Source organism: Protopterus annectens, chromosome 9.part0 (genome assembly GCF_019279795.1).
Source record: "Protopterus annectens isolate FY-2018-M chromosome 9.part0, PAN1.0, whole genome shotgun sequence".
Classification (NCBI taxonomy): Eukaryota; Metazoa; Chordata; order Ceratodontiformes; family Protopteridae; genus Protopterus; species Protopterus annectens.
The window spans coordinates 137,983,024-138,009,555 of record NC_056743.1 but is presented as its reverse complement, the minus strand read 5'-3'; the positions used below and the strand labels follow the sequence as shown (position 1 = coordinate 138,009,555).

The following is a 26,532-nucleotide window of genomic DNA, read 5'->3' as shown; positions in this document are numbered from 1 at the left end:
CATGAAAAAAAAGCCCTGTTGGCAGTCCACATCTCAGTGGTACAGGCAATCCTGCTCCCAAAACTACACCTAGCTCAGCCCCAACATGGTGACACTGCTCCTGCCAATGGAAGTTACACTGCACCTTCATTATCATATTATGGCACACTACTTTCACCACCACACCTAATGACTGAATGATGTTTATGGATCACTGCTAGGTATGACTGTACATAACAGTGCAGTGCGGAAAAGCAGCTTAGCTATGTGCAGTATACCTCACTAGATAGTATTAGCAGCAAAGGAGTGCATGGAAAACACTAGTGCACTACATGTTCATGTGTAAGAGCATGGAATGGATTACTGTACATGGCTTTGGAATACTGGGATTAATGTCTATAAAATGTAGTGCTTCACTAAAAGTAGTGCCCAAACCACATCTATTTCCTAAGTCTGTGAACAGTAGGGCCCCTTTTTGCTAAGATATAACATACTAATGTCTGCTAGAGACACTATCTAGATTCTGCGGTAGATCATGCACTACTTTGTTGCTCTCCTTTGAATTGTCTTCACCCGGTCTGTGTCCTTATAAAAATGAGTCTACCTATTTACAGAAAGGTACAATACACTCATTATTTTCTCGTGCTGAAGCAGCCCAATAGTTTTACTTACTCATGAACCAGCTAAAAACATAAGCACCAATGCTTCATTCGGTTACATTCCAGGAGCACTGTCTGGTTCAGTTCTTTGCTCAGAGTTATAATGGATGTACACTGGAGGAATAAAACCTACAACTCTTTCACTGGCCTTCTTTGTTGCCTCTTAAACTGCCTGATTTTCACTGGGTCACTTAAAAGAACAGTACACATTGCCTTGCGTACACTACTTTATATGCTTACAGAATTCCCAAAATACTTTCTTTCAGTAGTGGTTCCATAAGTAACCCTTTAATTGAGGTTATTCTCCTAGGTCATCATTTTTCGGACTGCCCTGCTTTCATTCCCTTTCTTCAAGAATCTTTCTCTCCTCGTACACTTAGTTTAAAAAGTATGGTGACAGATTTTAACAGCTGTATACTCATTTCTTAAATAATTCTACGATAAAAAGAACAAGTGGGGTGGTTCCTTTCTGATAAGTTCTGTTTGAACATAGGAACGGGGGGGGGTAATCCTCTTTCCCCTTTGTAATTTGTGTTACATTTAGAACCATGGGCAATGAAAACAAGGGGCTCAGAAATTCTGGGATATAACTGGTATGGTACTTGCAAATTATATTATTTTGTACTTGATAAAACCAGAAAAGGACATTTCACAGTTGTGGAACATTCTGAGAGTTTCAAGCCTTTTCGGGATACAAAATTAATGAAGATAAAACAAAGGCAACTGCTGTAAACTATGCACCCACACGCAAATTGATTCAGCAATACCCATATTCATGTCAAAGTCAAAGTAAACTTTATTGCTGAACAAAATTTCATTGCTTGGTCTCAGTGCAAGACATAACAACTGCATAATTAGAGGGACAGTAATAATTAGGATACTTGACACAAATTTACCACATACTAGACAATAAGACATTAGACAATATTATACTAGTAGGTATTTCACAGACTAAGAATTGCCATTGTGATTTGCGCAGAATATTGCACATCCACATTAGTAGTGTGATAAACTCTGTTCATATTGCACATATATGGAGTGATGACTCGCTCTGGCTATTGCCAAAGTACTACAAAAACATCTTAAGAATAATTTTACAATCTTCAAAAATAATACAAAACTATCTACAGTTTAAATAATTATACCAAATTAGACAATGTAAAAACATTGCTTAAGAATAGATGCAACAATGTTTAATATTTAGAGAAATTGTAGCCAGTTCAATTATTATAATACAAACAGGAATTACAGTATGAAGGGAGAAAAAAAAAACAGGGTTATGGCATATTTAGAAACAGAAGAGAAATTGACTGAATTAATGAAATGAATGAAGAAGAAAAAGTAAGGAGGTGTAAGGTATGAATAGGTACTTGTTTGTGTTTAGGGATATAGTTTAATAACATTGAAAGATTTTGGCTAGGATGTCTTTCATAATGGTTTTAAAGGACTGGAGGTAGGGTACTGACCTGATGGATACAGGTAAGGAGTTCCAGGCCTTGGCAACATAGTATGAATACAGACCATGCCAAGCAGATTTGACAGGTTTGTGGACTGAAAGGAGTTTTTGGTCACTGGATTGTAACAGTAGATTGGGAACATAGTTGTGTAAAATGACATTTAGTGCTGGATACGCGGATGGGTGATTTTAAAGGTGGCAAAAAGCTGTGTATATATTAGTTGATGGGGTAGTTCTAACCAATTAAGACATTACAGTGCAATGGTGGTGGGTTCTGAAAGGGATATTTACTGCAATTTTATCCACTTTATTACAGCATTGTTGAAGTTTTTTTTTTTTTTTGTTATGCCTGGAGGTTAGTAAGGATGGGGAGTGCCACAAAGTAGAGAGGGGATTAGGTAAGTAGTGGAAAGTGCAGTTATAGTTGTATTGGTGAGAATGGTTTTGGCTCTGTGAAGTATCCCTAGTTTTGGTGAGTTTTTATGTAATTTTCTATATGCAAATCAAATTTAAGACTATCTTCTACTATCATCCCCAACAATTTTCTAAGAGAAGTAACTTCAAAGGTTGTATTATTAAGAAATGACAGAATTATATAAATTAAAACATGTTTCCCTCATAGTAATATGTATTTGATAGAAAAAATATATATAAATTGTTTGAACTGTTTTTCCTTCTCAGTAACACAATTTCAGATTTGGAATCATGAACTACAAAAAAGAAGATTTGACTCCATTGTAGATTCAACTCTTCTTTTTGAGCTACCAACATTTTATAGAGGACAATTGCAGAATACCCTTCACCTTTTCCTGACAAGGAGTCCTCCCTGTCGGTCTGATAATTGCTCCAAGAAATGTTACTTCTTGTGATAAGAACTGTATTTTGTCTGTTTACTTTGAAACCTGTCTCTTGCAACTGTCTCAGAACTTTTCTTAGATATGACATGTGCTGCTCTACAGTCTCTGACTGTATCAGAATGTCATCAGTATAATGAATAACACTGTCATCTTTACTCACATCCTGTAAGAATGTCCCTACTATCTGATGAAAAATGACAAGACTGTTTTGAAAACCCTGAGGTAATCTAGTCATGACATACTGTTGATTCTAAAGGTACAAGCAAACCTTTGCCATTCCTTTTTCTGAAGTGGTACTGCAAAAAATGTATTTGCTACATCTATCACTGTATACCAATTACTTTGTGGTTTTATGCGAGCTGCTATTTCTGGAATTCCTGGTATCAAATGTGCTCATTGCCGTCTGTACTAATTAACCTTACAGAGGTCTATTACCAAACGGTAACACCCATCCTTCTTTTTTAACTGGCCAAATAGGTGAATTTGTTGGACTATGTCCCTTTTGAATATGCCTGCAAGTTCCCAATCTAAAATGCATTTCCTCATGTCATCAGCTGCCTCAGATGGAATCGGATACTATTTTTGGAAAGGAGGAATGTAATCCTTTGCACCTCCCACCATAATTGGAACTTTTGGCTTTCACAACCTGTTTTTGTTTCTGCCCATAAGGCCTGAAATTCTTGTTTTATGGTATTCCAAACATCGCTTTGTTCATCTGTCAAAGGCCCTGCCTGGTTTCCCCTTACTCTCCACCATGCTAAACTATATTGTCAAGCACTGTAATTTAACACTCAATTCACTTTCATTTCTTGTTTTCCACAGAATACAGTTGGAAAAATCAATTACTCTACCTAAGCCTGTTTAAAATATCCAATCCTATTATGGCCATTCTGCAACTAGGATGCATAAAAAATGTTCCTATTACTGGAGTTTCATCATGAGTAAACTTAATTTACAAAGCAAAAAAGCAGGTTAAGCTCGATAAAGAAAATTACTGTACCACTCAACAAAAAAAACACAGTACCAAACCCAACAATAAATAACATCCTACAGTCTGGAAAAAGTACCACTCCCGCATCCAGTATAACAGGTACAGACCTGGACATAGCCTCTAGCTTTAATAACGATTTCACCTCCTCGGTACTCAAACTCTTAAACATCACTTCCTCTAACACCTCACCACCACCTCAGGCCCAAATCAATTCCATACATTTCACACTTAAGTCTGTTCCTACCTCTACTATCCAAAAACTCCTAGCCAGACTCAAACCAACCACCCTTGCAGCTGATAACCTTCCTGCCAAATACCTCCAAATTGCATCCACAGCTATAGCCTATCCCATTTCACTTCTAATAAATAGATCCATCACCAAACACACTGTTCCAGTCCTGTGGAAAGCCTCATATATCATACCACTCCACAAAGGTGGCCCCTCCCTAGACCTATCCAACTATCGACCAGCTGCAATTCTCTCACTCCTCTCTAAGATCCTAGAAAGATGTATTCATCACCATTTCCTCTCCTATCTCCTCACCAACAACCTGCTCTCCTCAACCCAACACGGATTTCATCCATCCCACAGCACCACCACTGCCCTACTCAAATGTACCAATACTATAAACTTCCACAGGAATCTAGGTAAATTTGTCTCAGTTACTTTCCTAGATTTATCCAAGACATCTGACACAATCACACATAATAAACTACTGTCTTGTCTCTCTGACCTCAACCTTAACAACCCCACCATCCTCTGGTTTAAAAGCTATTTAGATAACTGCCAACAATCCATCAAATGGCATAACTCTCTATCCCCCCACTCCCAACTACCTTAGGAGTGCCACAAGGATCAATCCTAGGACCCCCTTCTTTTTAATATCTTCACAAACCAACTCCACTCAGCTACCTCTAAAACCAACATAGTCCAATACGCTGACGACACAACTCTCATATGCTCTGCACCCAACATCCATCTTCTCCAACAAAAAGCACAAGAAGCCTTCTCTGAAACAGAGAACTGGCTTAACAACTCACAACTCATACTACATCCCAAAAAAACACAACTAATGCTATTCCACTCTACTAAAAAGAGGAACCTTATCTTCTCTATACTCTCCACCAGCAAAACCCAAATCACCCCCGTCACTGAGGCTAAACTCCTAGGGGTTACCATTGACCAGCAACTCAAATTCACAAAGCACATAACAACAACCATCACCAAAGTTGACAAAAAGCTAGGTTCTCTCTATCGCTGTAAAAATGATCTAACCACTGAATCTCGAATTACAATAGCCAGGACCCACCTCCTATCTACACTACTTTATGTATCCCCAATTCTAACTAATCTTTACAAAACTGACCTTAATAAACTTTCCATCTGTTACAACAAAATTGCTAGATTCGCTACCAATGTCAAATCATGATCCCACCTCTGCCTTTCACTACAAGCCTTGCACTGGTTTGAATTTCCAAACCTATTAAAGGTACCATCAAACTCAGTGTAGCTCATCTAATTCTGTACTATACCAAGAAAACCCCTGACCTGAGTGGCATGCTGAAGTTCTGCAATTCAAATAGACAACTTCGGTCCTCCAACAAAGCCTTAATCGAAACTATGACATGCAAAAACAACTCCGGGGAATAACTATTTGCCCATGAAAGCAAAAATATGGAACAATCTTCCCGCAACCTCAGACTACAAAACTCCACACCCTCCTTTAAAACCCTACTTAAAACATACCTCTTCACCAACCATCTATGCACCTGTAACTGACCCCCTGAAGCCTCGTCCACTTACTATTTCTACACCCCATCTTTCCTGGACAACACAAACAACACATTCTAACTATACCTATCCATGTGTGAGCAATAACCTATATATGAGTGTATGTACATGTGTGTGTGTGTGTGTGTGTGTGTGTGTATATATATATATATATATATATATATGTATGTATGTGTGTGTGTGTGTATATATATATATATATATATATATATATATATATATATATATATATATGTGTGTGTGTGTGTGTATATAGATTATATATATGTAGATATATAAATATATATATATATATAATGTATATATATATATATATATATATATATATATATATATGTAGTGCGTGTATGTATCTGTGTGTATGCATATATATGCATGTATACTCTTGCATGTATATTTGCTTGAATGCATATATGGAAAACTTAAACATTTATATACTCTTATTCAGTTATGAAATATCTTGCAATGCTCTACCAGGTTCTTATCTAGTCTCATTGTATATTCTGTACACTTGTATTTTTAACCAAAAGAGGGGAATATCCTATTATTGTATACTAACAGCTGTAAAGTCTACCATCTGTATGTTACTACTCTGTAATGTCTCTCTTGTAAATTTTTCTTCTCTCTGTAAACTTATGGAGTTTTTTTCCCCAGGACTCTGCTGAAAATGGACACTTGTTGTCCAGTCGGACTATCCTGGTAAACAAATGTTAAATAATAATAAATAATAATTTCTACAGGTTCACTGCCTACTGCTACACATGCACTACCATTAAAACCTGAGTCCAGGGTTTTCTTTCTCGGATCCGGCTTAAGCCTTCTGTTTGTAACGGGAACTCTTCATTATTGTCTCTTCAATGCACCAAGCTTATAACCAAAACATCAGAAGTCCACCTTTAAAGACAAAGAACATTCTAACGCAAACGTGAACCAGGGAGTCTAAGGCCATCCAAAAACTGCAATGACAGCAAACAGTCAGAGCCTCAGGGTCTGTAGCATTCTCCAAAGTGGTCGGTAAGTCAAATGTTGCCAAGGAAGGGCTCGGATGTAAAACTTCTGGTACTGTAAAGGTGACTGAGCTGAGAACTGTTAGTGATTTTAATAGGGAGATGTAGGCAGAAGTTGATCAGATGAAGGATAAACCAAGACACCAATTCTAATACTAATCCTGAGGACTCTATTTCCATAGAGAACATCAGGCCTAAGGTACATCTTTTAACATGGTTTGCAAAGAAAACAGCTTGAGTGATTCTCTTTGTCTCAATGAATGGAGGAATTCAGATGCACAACTGCCTGTCATTTAAGGTGAATCAATACTAGGCATATTGGATCTTGGTGATTTCCTTCCTCACCCAAGGACTGAAATGCCAGCTTTGAATCTGTTGTGCAATAATAAAGCCTTCCCAGGTTCCATCTCCTTCCCTTTACCCATAGTCCCTGCACATCACAATCTTCAGTAAGTCACTAAATAGCAGAGCACAGCACAAATGCTCTTGCAGTACACCAGTATCACCACCTAAGAGGGATCCCCCTCTGCAAGGGCTGGGAAGGTGGGAGGGATGTTGAGGAGAACAAAACACAACCATATAGATTTAGTGTTATGGTAAGAGAATAACTTTCAGTTCTATCCCTTGCCTGATTCATCTTCCATAATGATTAGGAAAGAGTCTGCAGCAGACCTACCTGGGTGGCCTTATGAACATATTCCCTCAATCAATGTGGTTCCAGAGAATAACAGAGACCACATTCAGCTTGTAATGTCTTGCAGAGGTATTCAAAAACCTCAAGCTGCACTTGCACATATGTCATCTACGGAACTGTTCCTGATAAAGCCTTGTGAAGCTTGTAGAATAAGCATCCGGCTCAGCTGGCACCTTCTTACTGTGGACGTGTTATCTTATTTGTCATAAAACGTGATGCAACTGCACAACTACTTTTACAAACTGGACTTGGAAACCTTGCTGCCTGCTTTGTCTGAGGCAAAGAACGAATAAATGTGAATTTTTCCTAAAGACTTTTGTTATCTTCAGATAAAAGTCCAATTATCCATGCACATCCATACAGTGCAGCAAATAATCTACTTTTAACATAGTTCGGAAAGAATACGGGAAGATTAACAGAATGAGGAAGATCAGTCTCCTCATTTATCATGCGAATGAACACAGGATTAGTTGACAAGACAATTCCATCTTTGCAGAAGACAAGGTGTGGAGGATTAATATTCAGGGACTAAAGCTCAGAAATTTTTCTTACTGAAGTAATGGTTACCAAAAAGAATTTTCCTGGAAATTAATTTCAGCTTCTTTCTAAAGGGTGGCACAGAAAGGGGCAGACTGATCTTCTCTAACAAAATAATGATTTCATGGTGGAATATGCTGCTAAGCAGTAGTCTGATAAGAAAGGCTTCACAAACGTACATACAGCCAAACAACTCTCAAAGCCTTGATGGAAAAAAACTAGACAGAGCAGCCAAGTGAATTTTGATGAAAGCATAGTTCAGTCTGGAATCAAAAATTTGAGCAAGGTAGTAGAGAACTGCAGAAATCAAAGTTAAAATGGTCATAATGTTTTATACATGGTCCAAACACAGAAACATGCACCCTACTGCTATTACATGTTTTCTTGACATTGGGCTTTTGGACAGAAATAATGATCTGGATGACATTGTTAAGGTGCGTTTCATCAATGGTCATCATCAGAACCAAAAACAATTGGTTAAAGTGAGGGCATGTAGTTCTGTACGAGGCTGGCTAGAGGGGTGAGAAAGCTGGATCTTGAAGGGTGTCAATCTGAGAGGCTTCCACAGCAAATGAAGCTTGAATAAGTGGAACTAGAGTTGTTGCAGCCAAAATGAGGTTATGAGAATAACCTTGCCCTTGTTCACCTTTGTCTTCTGTATAAATCTAGGAACAGGGAGAAACGGATGAAGAGAGACCTACAGGCCACACCTGGACTGAGGTATCGGAGCCACAATCCTAGAAGGGGAATCAGGAAAAAAGTCATTGCTGCAGAGTAGGTCAGAGACAAAAGGGTTGCAGCAAGGCTTCTTCCACTTGTAGAAAAGAGTTTTCACCATCCTCCAGCTGAGGGTCCACTCATGTGGTATCAGCAGACATCTGCTACGCTTGCCTGCCACGGAGCTAATCTTTTCAGCAATTTGTGTAAATAACAGAATATGGTCTGAATGAATGGTCTGTTCCCATAACCATATCACCTCTCAACAAAGGAGGCAGCAATGAGTCATTCCTTGGCATTACTGATAAATCTATACAATGCTATGCTGTCACAGTAAAGGAATCATGAAATTCTTGCAGCATTAGAAAAAAAACACCCCGATCTCCAGGATGTTGACATTAGGCTGGCCTCATTCTGTGACTGAACACCTTGGGCTCTCCTCCCTGGATAATGACCCCTCCACCCTAGAGCCCAGGCATGAGGGGTGGCAGTCACTTGTGGGCCTAGGAATTTGAAAGGAACTACAAAGAGGGGTGTCCAGTAAATATCCTACAAATATGATGGTTTGTGAAGGCTTCATCTGAGACATCATAAGACTTAGTGTTATTCCAAAGGTCTGGAAATGCTGAAGGGAAGGATGCCAATTGAGTATCAACTTCCTTAAGGTCTCAGCAGCAAAAGGCCAATCATCAGGAAGATCTTGATGACTTGCAACCTTTGGCATACCATAACCATGGCTATGGTCTTTGTAAACATCACATGGCAGTGGACAGTCTGAAAGGAAGAGCCCAAATATAATGATGACTGAATTTTCCTAAATGTCTTGGTAGTTCTTATAGGCAGTTAAATAACGGGCAAAATGTATACTGATACCCTGTTGGAGAATGAACATTCTCCAAAAGGCTATTAATGTACAGAGATATCACCTGAATAAATCTGCTGATTCATGGCAGCTTGAAGCACTGGCTGTTAAATCAAATCACCACCGTCTTTTTTACATTCTCTAAACTTGGCTTTACTATTTAGTGAGTACAAAATAAAAAAAGTATAAAGACTGTTTACATATACTTACAAATAATTAAGTAAATAAACCAATTAGCAAAAGCAATTCCAGCAGCATTTGCAAGAATTTGCCATTTTACTTTCCCTTTGTTAAGAGCATCTTAAAATGTCATGTTTAGTGTAGTGGAAAAAAGAACGCAATTTTGTGTGTGTATGTATGAGGGAGAGACAGAGAGAGCACATACCGGTCAACTTCTTAGCTCAAACATTTTGTCAGGCACATTTTTTAAATACGACACTAATTCAGTAAGCAAAGAAAATACAGCAAGAGGTTTTCCATCAACAATGTACAAAAATAAGAAGTAGGAACAACTGTATGTGTGTGTGTGTGTGTGTGTGTGTGTGTGTGTGTGTGTGTGTGTGTGTGTATACACACACACACATATATATATATATATATATATATATATATATATATATATATATATATGATTCTATGTACAGGTGTGTGACTGTGAGTCTGTCTGTGCACATAAGGGAACATTGAATGCTTACATAACTTATTGGGTGTCAAGTACACAGCTTGTACATATGCCACAGCAACTATTTTACAACTATATATATATATATATATATATATATATATATATATATATATTTACACACACACACACATATATATATATATATATATATATATATATATATATATATATATATATTATATATATGTATATACGCAGACACACATGCAAACACACATTTTATATATATATATATATATATATATATATATATATATATATATATATATAGATCCTTATCAGATGATCATGTTTTCAGAAACTCGAAATTCATATGGTTGAGACGATATGATACAGTCTCTGAAAACTCAAACATCCAAAAAAAAAAAAAACACAGACACAAAAAACTAACTTATTTTACGTTTTTGCAGGGGGGAAGCTCACCTGTGCCCCCCTGCAATTTAAAAATACCAACTCTGAGGAAAATAGTAAATTTCCCATTCCGCACTGTAACTTGATCTACATTCAAAACCTTTGAATTTTCAGAAACTGGTACATATGATCTCAACCATATGAATTTTGAGTTTCTGAAAACTTGATCATGTGACAGGGATCCATATATATGTGCGTGTGTGTGTGTGTGTATCAATGCATATACTACTATACTAAATAAAAAATAAGAATGCAAAACAATTTAACATATAACATCCTCCAGTGTGGGCACTGCAAGGGAAATAATAGAACTTTCATGTATATTAAGCCCCACTTACAACATACCTGGGCATTCTGTTATTTCCCCAGTAATGCTCAGCCTTTCAGTCGTTACTCGCATCTGCATCTTGGAAGTCCAGAGAAAAACACCCAATCCCCTCTTGACAATTAAGGAAGAATCATTTGCACCATGACCACCCAGAACTTTTGTTCTAACTCAACAATTATTTTAGGACACTTAGATCTAGAATGGGCCTTGGGTCCTTGGTCATTCTGGACAATAAAAAGAATCTGGAGTAAGGATGGACCCCATTCTGGCCTGGTGAGACCTGTTGGATGGCTGTTTTCAAAGGAAGTTTGAAACCTTTATAACAGTGCCCTCTTCTGATGGGGTGGGACAGAAGGAGATACAGGAGGAGAGGAGGGAGATCACACAGTTTCTGGTATTACGTGCTACATCTGATTGTGGGTGCAGAGGATTAAGGAGCTATTTCCTGTGAACCAGTGGTCCAAAGTTTGAGTCCCTCACTCGCCACTGCCTAAATGTGTGACTCTGAGCAAGTCACATAACTGAAAGCACTTGAGTCTGAAAAAGGTCTATGGAGATCAGTGCTCTACCCAGGTAAGCAAATACAAATAAAATAAAATAAAAATAAAAATCCACCTATCATATGTAACATCCTCCCATAGTGGAAGGTGCTGGGACAGACAACCCCCAACGGCCTCCATCCTGGACTGTGGCCTGCAAAATCCCTGGCTTGGTCAAGCATGTCTACTGCTTGGTGAGTGACTACCATGGAAACTTCCATTGCATCTGCACTGGTTCTTTCCTGGCAGCTAAAGCTCTGCTGCTGTTACCAGAATCACTTCTGATGCAGCCTCTCCTACATCATATAGAAGGGGTGATGTAGAACAGCAAACTTCACATCAGCAATGGTAAGAGTTTTACCATCCTCTTCTCTATCCTCCAGTTGAGCCTTAAATTGTGATCTAAAAAATCTGAACTGATAAATAGGATGTTAAGGAAGGATGCCTTGAAATTCTCTGCAAAAGATTTGAGGTTAATCTCAATGCACTGCAGTATGGCCATTCTAGTAATGGCCGCACTTGTTGCATTATGGACAAGTTACATGGTGAGAATGTTGATAAGAGAGAGAATAGCTGCAAGAGAGAAGAATTTGTAATGTAGCTTTTTATCAGATACTTTTTTGCAGGATGCTACTACATTAGTCAATGCCCTGCAGTACTATTAACACATTTCCTGTAGGACTCGGGATACATGAATCCACCTCCTTCCCAATTCTAATACAAGAATCCATCTCTGACGCACACAAAGTTTGCTAATAAGGATGCTGATACAAGAATATGTGAATTCCTCTATTGAAAAAGAGCTAAGAAATGGAGGAAATCTAAGGTACAAAACAGGGGTTACAGACAAGATGGTAGAGAAAGCAGCATAACTTCATCAGCTGGTGAAGTTCTTTACTCTTTTGTGTTGTTTTTTTATCCTTCACAAGCCTAAAAATGACTGTGCACTTAAGTGCATATACAGTCATTGCAACATAAAGTTAACAAAATGTGCCAAAAACATTATAAGTAAATATCAAGCAGTATTACAGCAGCCACAACAGCTATGAAGCATAAAAATAACAATGAAATAATTGTCCTCTGCACTATAAGACGGTATTTCACTAGCACCCCCTTCCTTTACAGCCACTCATATCAACGTACTAGTGGGTCAGCTTTAAACACATGAATTTGCTAACACCACGCACATCCACCATTTGGTTGCACTTTCTAATGCTTCCTAACTACTAAGTACTACCCTATGCGAAAGGAAGCAAATGCTCTTTGGACACTTGGGTATCTTCTCCCTTGGAAGTTCCCCTAATTTGCTCTGCTTGTTCCTCTGCCCAGATTGTCTCATGCTTGCTGCTGCAGCAGCATGCTTGTCTACTGTGGACTGTCAAATACTAAATATGTGTGATTTATAGTTTATAGTACAAATCCAGGTTTTCCATCTGTGCCTGCTTTCAACTATAGTTGCTTCTGTTCTGATTATTAAAGAACACAAGTCACGCTTTACATTAAACAAAAAATACAAATGCAGGTGACCAGTTATGCCACCAGTACTTTGCCCAAGCTTGGTTTCCTGACTTCTGCACATCTCTTCTAGTATTACTAGTCCAGTCCTGTTTTCCACGACTTGTATATGACATTAGAACATTTTGAAGTATAGAGTGCATCTTTACAGAGACTACGTTGTGCAGAATTGTGCAGATGTCGCAGCACTTGAAGGTAAGGGGGGGGGGGGCTAATCACTTCCTTCTTATTCTCCATTTGTAAGGAAAATCTGCAAAGATGAGAACAGCCACATCAGCTGCATGTGCAGAAGTCAAGAAAATAAGGTGGTTTGATTTTTGTGATGAAAAACGGGAATAAAAATGCAGTTAGTTAAATGAATGCTATTTGGAATATAAAATAAGTATTAACTCTCCTTTAGACCTGTCGTGACAAAGACAACTACGAAGGTATCCCAAAATCATTCTAGCTGCTCAAGAGTATTTATATTCTATTTTATAGCTGAAATATTATTAGCAGACCAGAGTATCAGCATTATGCATATCAAGTGCGACTTTGACAAAGTGGGTCGCATCCTTCCTTTAATTTGCATGGCAAACTTACTGCAGTTTTCTTCATCACTTCCATCAGGACAGTCTTCAAATCCATTACACCTGAAACGGCCTATAATGCAATGGATGCCACTTGCACAGGCAAAGAATGTTGAAGAACATTTGGATTTTACTTTGGCTGTAAATAAAAAAAATATGACAATTACCCAAATGCAATAACCTTACATTGTATGCTTCATCCTAAAAAAAATCTGGACTTTTCTGTTACTGCAGCTTGTTAGTTTTTCAACAGAATTTTCACATTAAATTTTCTGAGCTACGAGGAGGCACTTAACTCATATTCAACAAGGAGAAAACCTATTTGTATGCTTGCATCAACACTGAACTTTTACTATTCTCATACCAGACTTGATAAGCCAGCAAAACAGAAAATAGGTAATGCATTCTTAGGTTACCACTGAGTGGCTGCATTTGGCTCAAGGTCATGCGGTGGTGGGGTTCTCTGGAGAAGTGTCTTCCAGACTTCCCTTCAAATACATTTTTTCTCCATGAAGTACTACGTGGAAACACACTTATCAAACTCACAGCCAGGAGCTGTGGTGTCGATTGACTACATGCCATGATTCTCCAATGGCTCAGTCAAACAGACCCCAGTGCCTCAGTCAAACAGACCCCTGTACACCCTCTTTCCTGGAAGGAATGTTTGCTGATGATCATCCAGTCTTTCCCTCTGCTGATCATCCAGTCTTTCCCTCTGCTTTCAATCTTCGGACTCCGCAACTTCCCTAGTATACATAGGCATTTATGAATGAACACAAACAGGCATGCATTTGTAAAAGCAAAACAATCAAACAAATAAAATAGAAAATCAGCTGCACTTGTTGCCTTTACAAAAATAACTACTGGGTAAAGTCAGTGCAGCGTGATCCTGTCACCCCCCCCCCAACCTCAACCTTATTATGGAAAACTCCAAGGATGTAGAACGACACACAGCAAGCAGTCAACTTGTATCTGGAACTTTCCTGAAAACTGTGCAAGACCATCTAATTAAGCATGTCCTATCTATGCTAGTGTGCTGAAATAATAAATTATCAACATTTGACAAGGAGTAAGTGCTACTTTATTACTAGATATAACCTGCCACTCTGTGCTTTACAGTTAAGGACAGAAATAAAAACAAAATGTATTTCAAGCTTATATCTCAATTTGTTGTATATGAAGACTGCAGTGCAGCAAGAATATCACCACCACTTTCCACATTACAGTTCAGCTCTACATTAACTGTCATAAGGTAAGATCTACTATGAGATGCCAAAGGGATAACACTGTATGTGGTCAGCACTGACAACTGACATGATGCTGTACAGAAAGTGATATATGTGTAATATATAATGAGGGATCACAAGGAAGTACTGCAAGATACTAAATTTGTGTCCAAGCTACACTATGAACTCATACAAGGTAACTGAATGAGGTGGTTTGCTGACAGCTGCACAATAAATGTTCACTGTCATGATGCTTGTTAGGTAGGGAATGTGACTCAGACATTACAATGATGCTCATTACCAATACAAGGTGTAAGGACCTTGTAAATAGCAGCGTATATGCCTTCCAGCAGAAAATATAACAGCATTTCTGCATATGGGAGCAAAGCACCATATAGGGCAATATGAAAGTTTGTTTACAGCAAAGTATGTCTACCTAGGTTTTTGCTACATCTACATCATAACTTGCCACATCCACAATACAGTTATCAGGGAATTATTTATGGGCCACAGTAATACAGCCAGTCTGCTACTGTGTGGAAAATGTTTAAAGTGTGCCTATTATGGAGACTCTCCCAAGTGCATGACAAAAGTGGGTACACCATACTATTTCCTGAATGCAGCTGCTATGTCTGTAGCTTTTTGAAATGTACCATAACAACAGCTCTGTAATAAATGTGATCGTCTTCAGTAACAGTTAGAGCTATATGTCATGGGTAATAGGACTATCCAGCACCTGGAGTCTTCAGATCATTCACTGGTTCCTATCATACTGCATTTAACTCTTAATCTCTTCAGTTCTTTGTTGTATGAACTTTACTAAACCTATGGCAAATGTCTTACAATAATTCCATAGAAAAGAAGACAGAGAAGGATGGAAGTTATCAGTCACCATGTCCTTAGCTGTGATAAGAATACAGGAGCCAGAGCTTGGTTTGCTTGTGATGAGCCCTGGTAAGATGTCTGGAAAGGAACTGTTGCTGAAGAGGGACGCACTCCTTGCAGATCTAGCATTATTGTAAGTACATAACTTTTGTATCTAGTAAGAAGGAGATCTCTTTGATGATCTCCTTGGTAACAGGCAGGATAGAATTCTCAGCTACATATCTGGTTTCCTGGCTAGCAAAACAAACTTTAGATCACAGTAGGCTAAAAACAGTATCCTGCACTGGATAGATCCAATCTGCAATGCTTGGCAAAGATGTTACAATTAGAGCAAGTGGACATGCTATAAATATCATCGATGCTTTCATAGAAAACATTATTTAGGACAGGAGTAGCTGTGGACATTCTTTTCATCGAATGGTCCTTGGATAATGTAGCTAGATTGCAGAATGTGAAGAAATCTAAAAGTCATGCGTACATGGTTATTTACATACAAAATAAAACTGGAACAATCTCCAAACAATGAAAAAATGTTACTTAAAACCACAGTTAAACCAGAAGACAAGCCTTTAAACAACTCTTTAGCATTAATACAACTTTATTTCATGCTTTTGTCATTAGCAATAGACTTCTTCAGAAATAAATTACGCAAAAAAAAATACATAACCTTAATAAATACTTGAAATAAAATCATGTTGGCCATTCACAATAAGCAGACAATTAAATACACTTCCAATGTTAACTGCCCTTTTATTTAACCCTTTAACTTCTAAACCCCTATAGCCAACCTGCAGTCCTTCAGAAAACATTCAATATTAATGGTGTAATTTAAACCTGGTAATTTGTCTGCCTCTAATCTTACTTGCCATTCAGTTTCTCTTTGTTCCACCTGATTTTTTATAATTTATTTTTCTTAAATCATAAGGTATGTGTTCGACCACTGCAAAGAGAAACTTCTTATAATTATTGTACCTGACAGTATGTTTATATAGGGCGTTATTTTCCTTCTATGTTTTAATGTTACAAAGATGTTCTTTTATCCTGGTGTCCAACTTCCTATATAGTAACTAGGGCAGCTTAAACACAAAGCTATGTATACTATTCATTTAGTCTGGCAAGTACAATTTCCAGGTATTTCTGTAGTGTACTGTAAATGTTCTAACATCACATAGAACCCTTCATATGTAAACCTACAAGCAGTACAACTATTGCACTTAAATGTACAATAATTATTATTACATCTTAAATGAGATTAGAGGCGGAGAAACCACCAGATTTAAATATCATAAATATTAAATGTTTTCTGAAGGACCGTAGGTTGGCTATAGGAGTTTAGAAGTTAAAGAGTTAAATAAAGGGGCAATTAACATTGGAAGCGTTTTTAATTGTATGTTTATTGTGAATGGTCAACATGATTTTATTTTAAGTATTTAAGCTTATGTATTTTTTGTGTAATTTATTTCTGAAGAAGTCTATTGCTATTGATGAAAGCGTGAAATAAAGCTATATTAACCTTAAAGAGTTGCTTTAAGGATTGTCTTCTGGTTTAACCGTGGTTTTAAGTATCATGGGTATTTATATACTGGTTTGCCTTTTCTTTAAGGAAACAAAGATACAGTCAAATCTTTCTGAATTTTCTGATCCTGCTAAACTAAAAGCATATAATTTGATGGACATCAGTGCAAGCAAAGAAGATATTTTCCCGTTTCAGGAGCTAGGGAAAAAAGTTTGGCTACTTTATAAGCTGTCACAAACTGGTTATCGTGACAACCTTCAACTGAATCTGTCATTATGGAAGTTCAGATATAGTTGGTTTGACCAACAAGTCTTTCAGTTCTGATATCTTTCTGGCCAATGTAACAGCTACTAAGAAAATCATCTACATTCACACGGATTACAATGGTGGCTTTGTTAATATCTCTAGGATGAAGTACAGAGTCAGGGAATCATAGCGTCTGAGGTAAAAGGTACCCCTGATGAAAGTTTTACTGGCCTTCAGTGCTAAGGAAGCATTATGCTGGCAGTCATGTACACCTGAAATGGCTGCCAAATGCACCATTATGGCTGATTAATGGAAATCTGTTAAATATTAAATAACCTGATCAGGATTTGATCCCCTCAGGTCTATATCTTTCCACAAAGCCAGTTGATGAATCTTTTCCATATGTCTCTAGAAATATTTCTAGCACAAGGCATTTGCGATGATATCAGAATCTACACAACTTTAGGTATAAACTTCAGTACTTCACCTGGATTTTAAAACCAAAGAAGTGAAAAGAGAGAGCTTGAGATTGTTGATGTTTGAGTAGATGCATCAGGAAAAGAGGTGAACAGATTCTTGTAGGTCAAGCCCTTGAAGTTTCCCTGCAGTCTATACGCAGTGCCAACGGGAGAAAAAAAAACTTAGCATATGTTTTAATGACTCTTCACTTAACTGTATGAAGTATAACAAATGGAAAGGGCATCACTACTTATACTGTGTTTAAACTCTGTCATTTCATGTAATGGTTAACTGCATACGATTAATTGAAGAGCATGGCAGTCATTAGAACATGAAGTAGTAGGTCCTCTAGTGTGTTTTTTTTATAGGAGAGCTCCATCCAAGTTTTTATTTCGGAAAGTGATTATTTTCTTCCCTATAATTCAACACTACATGTCGCATACACAAAAAAACATCATTTAATAATTATTCCATTTGTTTTATGTCTGCACTTATTTCTGTTTGCCTTTCTTTCCTGTGTTTGTCTCAATCTGTTACATCAAAAAGACTAATAAGAGTGGCAGAGTGATTAGGTAGATTACTTTACTACAGAGCCATTACGAAAACAAGGACTCAAACAATGGCACTTAAATGTGTCTTAATAGTCACAGACTGCCAGCATTGCACCTCAGATGAATAGTGTAACCTGGAGTCTGAAGGAAAGCAAGGCTTTCAGGCTTAGTTTTCAGATAAAAAAAATCATGCTTAGTTTATCTATTAAGTTAATTGTTTTCTCTTATCTAAACTCGGAGTACCACAAACATCTTGTCTTCTTATTTTTTGTCACTATTTGATTTTGCATTTTTTACACTTTATTTTCCATAGAACTACATGTTTCTTCTCAAGTTTTGTTACAGCATTTTTGCACTGCATACATTGTTGTTGATATGAGTGAGCTGGGGAAGGAAAACAAACATCAAAGACTCAAATTATACCTACAGTATTAAAATCTGTGAATGCAGTACAAACCAGCTCAGCCCAAGTAACATCTATTAAGCACTGAGGTCAGATTTCTCACACTTCAACACTGAACTACACTTGTTACTTTGAAAAGAACAATTAATTCAGCTATATTTTCAAAGCCTGTCATTCAAACATTCCTTAAATTGCTGTAGCAGAAATGGCCACTAATGAAAATCAAAGAAAGTAAAGTAATTAAACATGCAGACTGATGCTGACAGTCAAAAGTAGGCAATCACAGTACTGTTGTAAGCTGATGAGAGAGCTACATCAAATACAATTAAAAACAATGTAATTATGTATGTAGTTTTCCTATTTTTTTAGTTACTGACACTCTTACAGTTCACTGACTGTAATCTGCCTCTAACTGTACATTCCATGCCTCACCTATAAATCCATATTGTGCATATTTGAAATTGCCAGACTTCTATTAATTTGATTTCATTCTGTTTATTGTAACTGTATTTTTTACTTAACTGTTTGTGCATATTCCATGTATTGCTCTCCATTTTAGTATTTTGTATGACTTAAAACATATTTTTCTATGTTCTATGAATATTTGTATGTAAATTCCTGGAGTTTTTCTCCTCAGGTCTCCACTGAAAATGGGCTTCTAGCTCAGCTGGACCAACCCAGTTAACAAATGTCAAATAAATAAAATAAAAAATAAATAAAATGATCCTTACTTGTCTGTTCCTCTAAAAATGACATCAGGAAGGGGAAGGCACTGACTGTTAAACAAAATCATGGTATCATGGCAGACCCCTTTCAGAGCACTCTGGGGTATAACAAATTATAAAAAAATAATAAAAACTTATTTTGATACAGAGACATTGGTAATGCAGAAAAGTTCAAGACGTGGTTCAGTTTTGTGTACAGTTCTTCTTTAACAATCTAGTCCAGCAAGTTTTTGCCTATTAACTTTATGAACTTTTGGGAAAATCTTACATTGGAGCAAGAGATACTCCAGCTTACTCATGGGTAGTTAATGTCTCCCAAAATAATGGAATTCTTGGTTACTGGAAGTTCATCATGTACATTCAGGAACCTTACATGATTTTTCAGAGGACATATATGGTATGCAGTAAAAGTCTAAAATTGACAGTCCTGCTTAGTGTGATTCAGAGTTCAATGATTTCAGTTTGTAGGTCTTTGGGAAGCTGTCTAGAAACACTATGACTCCTACCAAATTTGTAACCACCACCATTGTTACCACTGAGTCTGAAGGCAAGCTATATGGATAACCCAGATAAAGAGGGAGTGCTTTCTAAACATTTAAACCAAGTTTCAGTATTTACGCAGGTATGGATGCACTGCAAATGCAAGAGAGACTCAAAGTTCAGCAGTTTGTTACTGAGAATTATGCCACTGAGCAGAGACACCTTAATGTGATCCTGTTCTGAATTTTTTATACAGTAACTACATTTGGATATCCAATAGTTGGAGTCTGCCTAAAAATAGGTACTATGACGACAGCAAAGGCTTTAGCCAGTATGCATAATCCTTGGAATGAGAAGTGCAGGCCGTGCCTTGCAAAGCAAGTAGGACTGTCAAGCATCTTATCCCATCTCACACTGACATGCTGGATACCCCTGGAATTGCACCAACTATTTAACTAATTGCTGAATTCAATATTTCTTTTTTCTTTACACCTAGATATTCATGGAGAAGAAAAGATTACACTCAGGACCAGAGTCTTGTCTGTACTTGTGACATGCATGGAGAGTTCTGACAAGCTTCTTTAAACATCCCTAAGAGTTCTGCATCCCAAGTTGCTCACCCCCATGTGGAGCAGCATCAAGCAGAATTCATATTTATTAGGTGAAAGAATCTTAAGGGCCTTTGAGATATTAGAGATCCTGGCACCTGGAAGACAATACAAGGTCATCCTGTCTTTGTCCAGCCTACTGCCTGAAGAATCAGTGTGCCTGACTATACAGTCACTGATCACAAACATTTATATTAGAACATAGTTCTGGTATACTGAATTTGAGATGGTTTAACTCTTGGTGCATCTGTTAAAAATATGCTTGAAGGTGATGTGGTGTTGCATTCTTACTGTGACTTTGTCTTTGTAGGTCTAAGAGGCTTTGGCAAGAACTTTTTTACGTCGGCATAAGACATTTAATGTCAGTTGGTGCCGAGTGTGGTGGATGTGTGTGTGTGTGTGTGTGTGTGTGTGTGTGTGTGTGTCTGTTGCTCACAATCCTTGTTTTTTTCATGAGTGAGGCCTCCATATTGGTTAAACGTTTGCATCATTAACAAACAGAATTACATCTGTTGAGTAAGCTGTTCATTATCTGTGAATATAAGGCAATTGCTACTCTGCCTTAGAATACCAAGTGTTATAAGGCTGGCAGCTACAGTGAAACAAGCAGGCTGACCTTCTGTTTTAGTCCATACATTCAGAGAATTTATTTGAATTACAGAGAACTATATGCAGGTAAATGGGATAGTTATCAGGCTATACTGTGGAAAAGTGTAACTGGTGATGTTAAGGTAAATTGGGATTATTTGGCAGGTGTACACTGTCTGACTAAATGAATGAATTTAGGCTGAGCTGCAACTGTGACAATGGACAGTTCAGAGTTGGCAATCAGCTTTAAGTCTGAATCAAGGAGGTTGCTTAGGGCAACACACAGCAGCTATGGGCTATGCATGGCAATGAAGAGCAATTGCAGGCTGCTAAAAGCAGCCCAGAGGATATGGGTTACAAAAACACAGTGCAGCTTGTCACACAACTGTGGGTTGCTGCTTGCGTTTCTATGTTTTGCTAGTCACTCAAATAGGATTTGGGAAAAGTACATAGTGTTAAGACAGGTACAGATCAAGATGCATGCAACTATACAGTGTACATTGCACAAGCCATCAATTTTTTAAAAGATGATTATAGTAACCAATTATCTCCTGAGAGATACTTAAATACACAGTGAATGTCTGGCCTTTGTCTTTTTTTTTAAGAGATTTCAAGCTTGCATAAACTAAATAACTGCTGGTGATTCCCCACTAGTGTTTTCCACCCACCCTCCCCTTTGTTGATGTGCTTTTTAAACCTGGTGCGTTTAAGCTGCCCACCCATACTGTAAATTGTGCTTAATAAGCTCCTCCCTTTCTACCCTGTTGTTTTATTTATTTTTATTTATTTCAGTTTGATTACTGGGGAAGTCCACTGGGCCAAGAAGTACCCATTTTCAGTGGAGGCCTGGGGAGAAAAGCTCCAAAGGCAGTACAATCAAGGATAAAATGCATGAGATAAAATACAATAGAATGTCCACACAGCAAGAATACATAGTAAGAACACTGCAAATGCAAAATTACAATAGAATGTCCACACAGCAAGAATACATAGTAAGAACACTGCAAATGCTAAATAACAATTTTTTTTTGTTGATAATATTGAATTATTTACTTGCCTTTCCTTGTGCTTGTATTGAAAAAGTAATTTTGCCTCTCATTGTCCATTCTGCTGATTTACTTGATCTGAATTCATTTTCTAGCTGGCTATTGGATAACGTAGTGTATTCTTACTGTCTAGCAAGCACTTGTTTTTATATCAAGAGGTCAGTGGATGCTGGCCTGTTTAGGTTGGCGAAACACCTGAGACTTCTGCATCAAGAAAATAAGTATATTTGTGTCTCTATTGCACTTTTTAAATTGCATTGTATCTGATCACTGCATTTTTTTTGCCTTTTTACTGTTGTGAGTACATATTTTCTGCAGTTGTTTCGACCGTATTTTCAACCTAGATAGCATTGTCTAGATTCAGGCTTGCTGAATCTAGTCTGTTTTTTGTTACACTTGAGCACTAAACCAGCCATCTTACATTAAGAAAGGCTCCCCTGCACCCTTATGGCAAAAGGGTGTGGATCCAGCATTGTCTGGGCTGGAGATTGCTGGAGGACGGTTCATTGTCTACTTTCGTATTGGTAGTTTAGCTTAAAACTGTTTAATTTCACCTGCATTTAAGCCTTGCATTTGCTCGTCACTGCTCATTGTGCAACAGGGGTTAATGGTGCCCTGTATAAATGCAAATGTCTTGAAACACAAATTTTCCCTAAACAACTGTCAGTGGAACACTCACTAGCTTCTCTGTTACACTAAAGGCAAGTGAGTTGCACACTGAGCAATGTTGCCACACCTGTCATCCACAACCCTTACTTAACAACCCTTGATTGTCCTAGTGCAAAAACTGGTCAGTGTAGCCCACTCCATTCTCTAATAGCTTGATAGCCCTTGCACAAAAACTAGTCAATCTAACCCACTCTTTTCACTAACCGCTCATACAGGAAATACCTGCTGTAATGGACAGAGACTTTCCCATCATTTCTCTGGCCAGACTGATTGACATGGGAATACTGAGGCAATGCAGTAATTGACTCATGTGTACTGACACCCAATTACTCCTACAACAAACAAATACCCTGTCTGAGAGACATAAGTACACTATGAAATTGGAATCACTTTTCTCATGTAACAAATCAGATACCAAACAGATTGTCAGTACACACTCTTCACCTCTAACACAAACTAAAGACATGACACAGATACATATACATGGAGGTACTCACTAGAAATCTACAGAAAGTTCAGAGACCTCCCAAATGTAAACAAAGTGCACACACTGTTACACAAATAGGAACCACTACACATAATGACACATACAAATGTGTCTCAACAAATAAGCCCCCAAGGCAAAACACCTCCAAACCAAATGTCCTGATCACAGGTGACTCCATAATGAGACACGGATGTTCCCCTCACCAGGCTGGACAAGGAGAGGGTTATGGTCAGCTGCCTGTCAGGTGCCAGGATCCATCTGCTCACGCATGCACTCAAGTCACTCAACAACAAGTAACGTTATGAATCGGTCACAATTCATCTTGGGGTGAAAGACTTGAGACATACTTATCTAGAATATATGAAGAGAGACTTGACTGAACTCTCAGACTGTGTGTCCCAGGCAGGCATGACCCTAGCCCTATGCAGCATTCTACCTTCTCCCAGGATGATGGCACAGTATAAACAAAAAATGAACAACTTCAACAATTGGCTTAGCTTCTGGTGTCAGTCCAGGGGGATCCAGTATCTGTCAGCATGGGATGACATGGTTGACAGCCACACTGCTTTGCTAGAGATGGTCTGCACCTGTCTCCTCTAGGCTTTTAGATACTGGCCAAGGTGCTGCTCCTTCATAGTGCCTTTTAAGGCAATGTCAAAACAACAACATTTCCAATGTAGCAAAATCCACCCAAGGCAAACTCAAGGTTCTGCTGCTTAATGGTAGAAGTCTAAACATGAAGCTGCACTCCCGGGAAAAACTCCTCACCTTGGAAGATGCTGATGTCTGTCCAGTAACTAAGACATGGTTCAAGGCTACAGAGAGCACCCTAGCTGTGCAAGGCTACAATGTCTTCCACATGTTCAAACCTCAAAATGAGAGTGAAAGAACCAAAGGTGGAGGGGTATCCATCTTCATTAAAGCCATGTACATCTCGAAACTGGTCAGACAGTATGACTCTCTCAAACTACTCCATGTCTAATTAACTCTAAGCAAAATACCCTGCCACATCATTGGTAGCAATAGGTCCCTCGCCATGAACCAAGAAAAGCACACCACCTACCTGAACTTACTAGAATCACTCTCCATACAGCCCAAAACTGTAGTCATGGATGATTTCAACTATACTTCCATCAAATGGGTGACATATATGAGTGCAAACATGTTCATCCAGAGGTTCCTGCAATTTGTTAATTCAAATGCTCTGGAACAGATAGTCTCCAACCCCATAAGGGGCTCAAATGTCCCAGACACAGTACTTACCAACATGGGAAGTTACTGCACCCCCCCCCCCCATGTGATGCCTTCCCTGGTAAGGTCATACCATAAAACTGTCTCGTTTGAAGTATCTACTGGACCTGTCACCCTCACAGGAGCAAACAAACTGAAGAACTTTTCCTAAGCTGACTTCAGACTACTAAGCAATGGTATAAAAAATATTATACCCTCCACAATCACAGACAACAAGGACTCCTATGCAGAGGTGGACTCAGATATCTTGTATAAACACTTAAGCAGCTGTATAAACTCAGATGAACCTGACCGGATCAAAACCAAGTACTCTTGAAAAAACAAGCCACCCTGGTACACCACAAGTATAAACAGGAGGAAGAAACTTATGTCTAAGAATAAGAAGGAACTGACTCAACAGAGGAAGAATTCCATCCTCAGCTTTAACAAGCAATCAGAAATCTCAGGAAATCCTGTAAAGCTATGTATGAAATTAAAATAGTGTCTCTAGCAGGGGATAATTATAAGGTATACTTTAATTATGTCTGAAACCTAAAAGGGAATGCCCAGCTTTGTGCAGAACTGGTAATTGATGGTACCACTCATACTGCACTGGAGGAAATCACCAACCTGCTTGCTGACAAGATTTGGTGGAAACGTCATCCCCCTGGCCATACCCCAAAGCATACCCGATGCTAGTCCTCTGCCTATTACCTCTAGAAATCAAGTCTTATCTGCACTCTCTAAGGACAAAATATGGCCTCAGTGGAACCAGATAACATCACAGGATCCTTATTAAGCAATCTAAAACAGGACTATCTAGCAGACTCACTTAAAGCTCTCTTTAACTATAGGCTGAAAACTGGCTTCATTCCAGCAGAGTGGAGAACATCAACAGTAACTCCCTTGCACAAAGGGAGGCCATCAACAGACCCTGAGAACTATAAACCCATAAGGAAAACCAGTCTCATGTGCAAGGCCATAAAAGGAATCCTCATGGACCTTATCAACAAGGACATAGGTGACCATAAAACTCTACACCCAACCCAATTTTGCTTTGTTAAGGGTAGATGATGCTTATTAATCCTGATGGACTTCTTAGAGGAGGTCACCAAAGTCCTGGATGAAGGTAAGACAGGGCATACCGCTTATCTTGACCTGGTCAAGGCTTCTGACACAATTTCCCAACTCAGGTATCATTGAAAAATGATCACAGTTAGGGATTAACCCTTACATCACTAGATGGGTAGCCAATTGACTCACTGACAGGATACATCCTGTCAAAGTTGGTGGCTCCAGCTCTACCAGTAGTCCCGTCACCACTGGCATATCATAAGGGTCTATGCTGGGTCCTTTACTGCTCGGAATCTATTTCTCCAAAGTCCAGGCTAAATTAGATGGCCTTTGGCTTACGAAGGTCACTGATGATTGCAAATTGGCTGCAATCATTGAGTCTCCCAATGATGTTAACATACTCCAGGAAGGGCAAACACAGACACGAGTGGTGCCAAAGCCATGGCCTAAAACTAAACCCAAAAAAGTGCATTACTATTCCTTTTGTCAAGGTAGAATTCCCCGCTAACTACTGTACTGACAACACCCTCTCCCCCAAGCTCAAATTCACTAGTGCGAGACCTAGGAACACAGGTAAACAGCAATCTGAACTTCAACAACCAAGTTTCCACTATGGTAAGGAAAGTATTCTGTGTTGTGCACCTCATAAGAAAGGGCATCACATCCAGGTGTAAGGATGCTTCACTGTACTTAATCCTTATCACATCACTAATAAGAGTACAATGCTCATTTTTGCATGCA

At 38.3% G+C, this 26,532-nt stretch overlaps 1 protein-coding gene across 1 annotated transcript in view; it reads right to left on the bottom strand.

Annotated features, from left to right (window-relative positions):
* LDLRAD3 (low density lipoprotein receptor class A domain containing 3) overlaps nucleotides 1-26,532 on the bottom strand; it is a 2,301,083-nt gene that overhangs the window by 1,118,174 nt on the left and 1,156,377 nt on the right. The window contains exon 3 of the mRNA XM_044082662.1: nucleotides 13,612-13,737. Within this exon, the coding sequence (XP_043938597.1) occupies nucleotides 13,612-13,737 (126 nt within the window). The remainder of the gene's footprint in view (nucleotides 1-13,611; nucleotides 13,738-26,532) is intronic.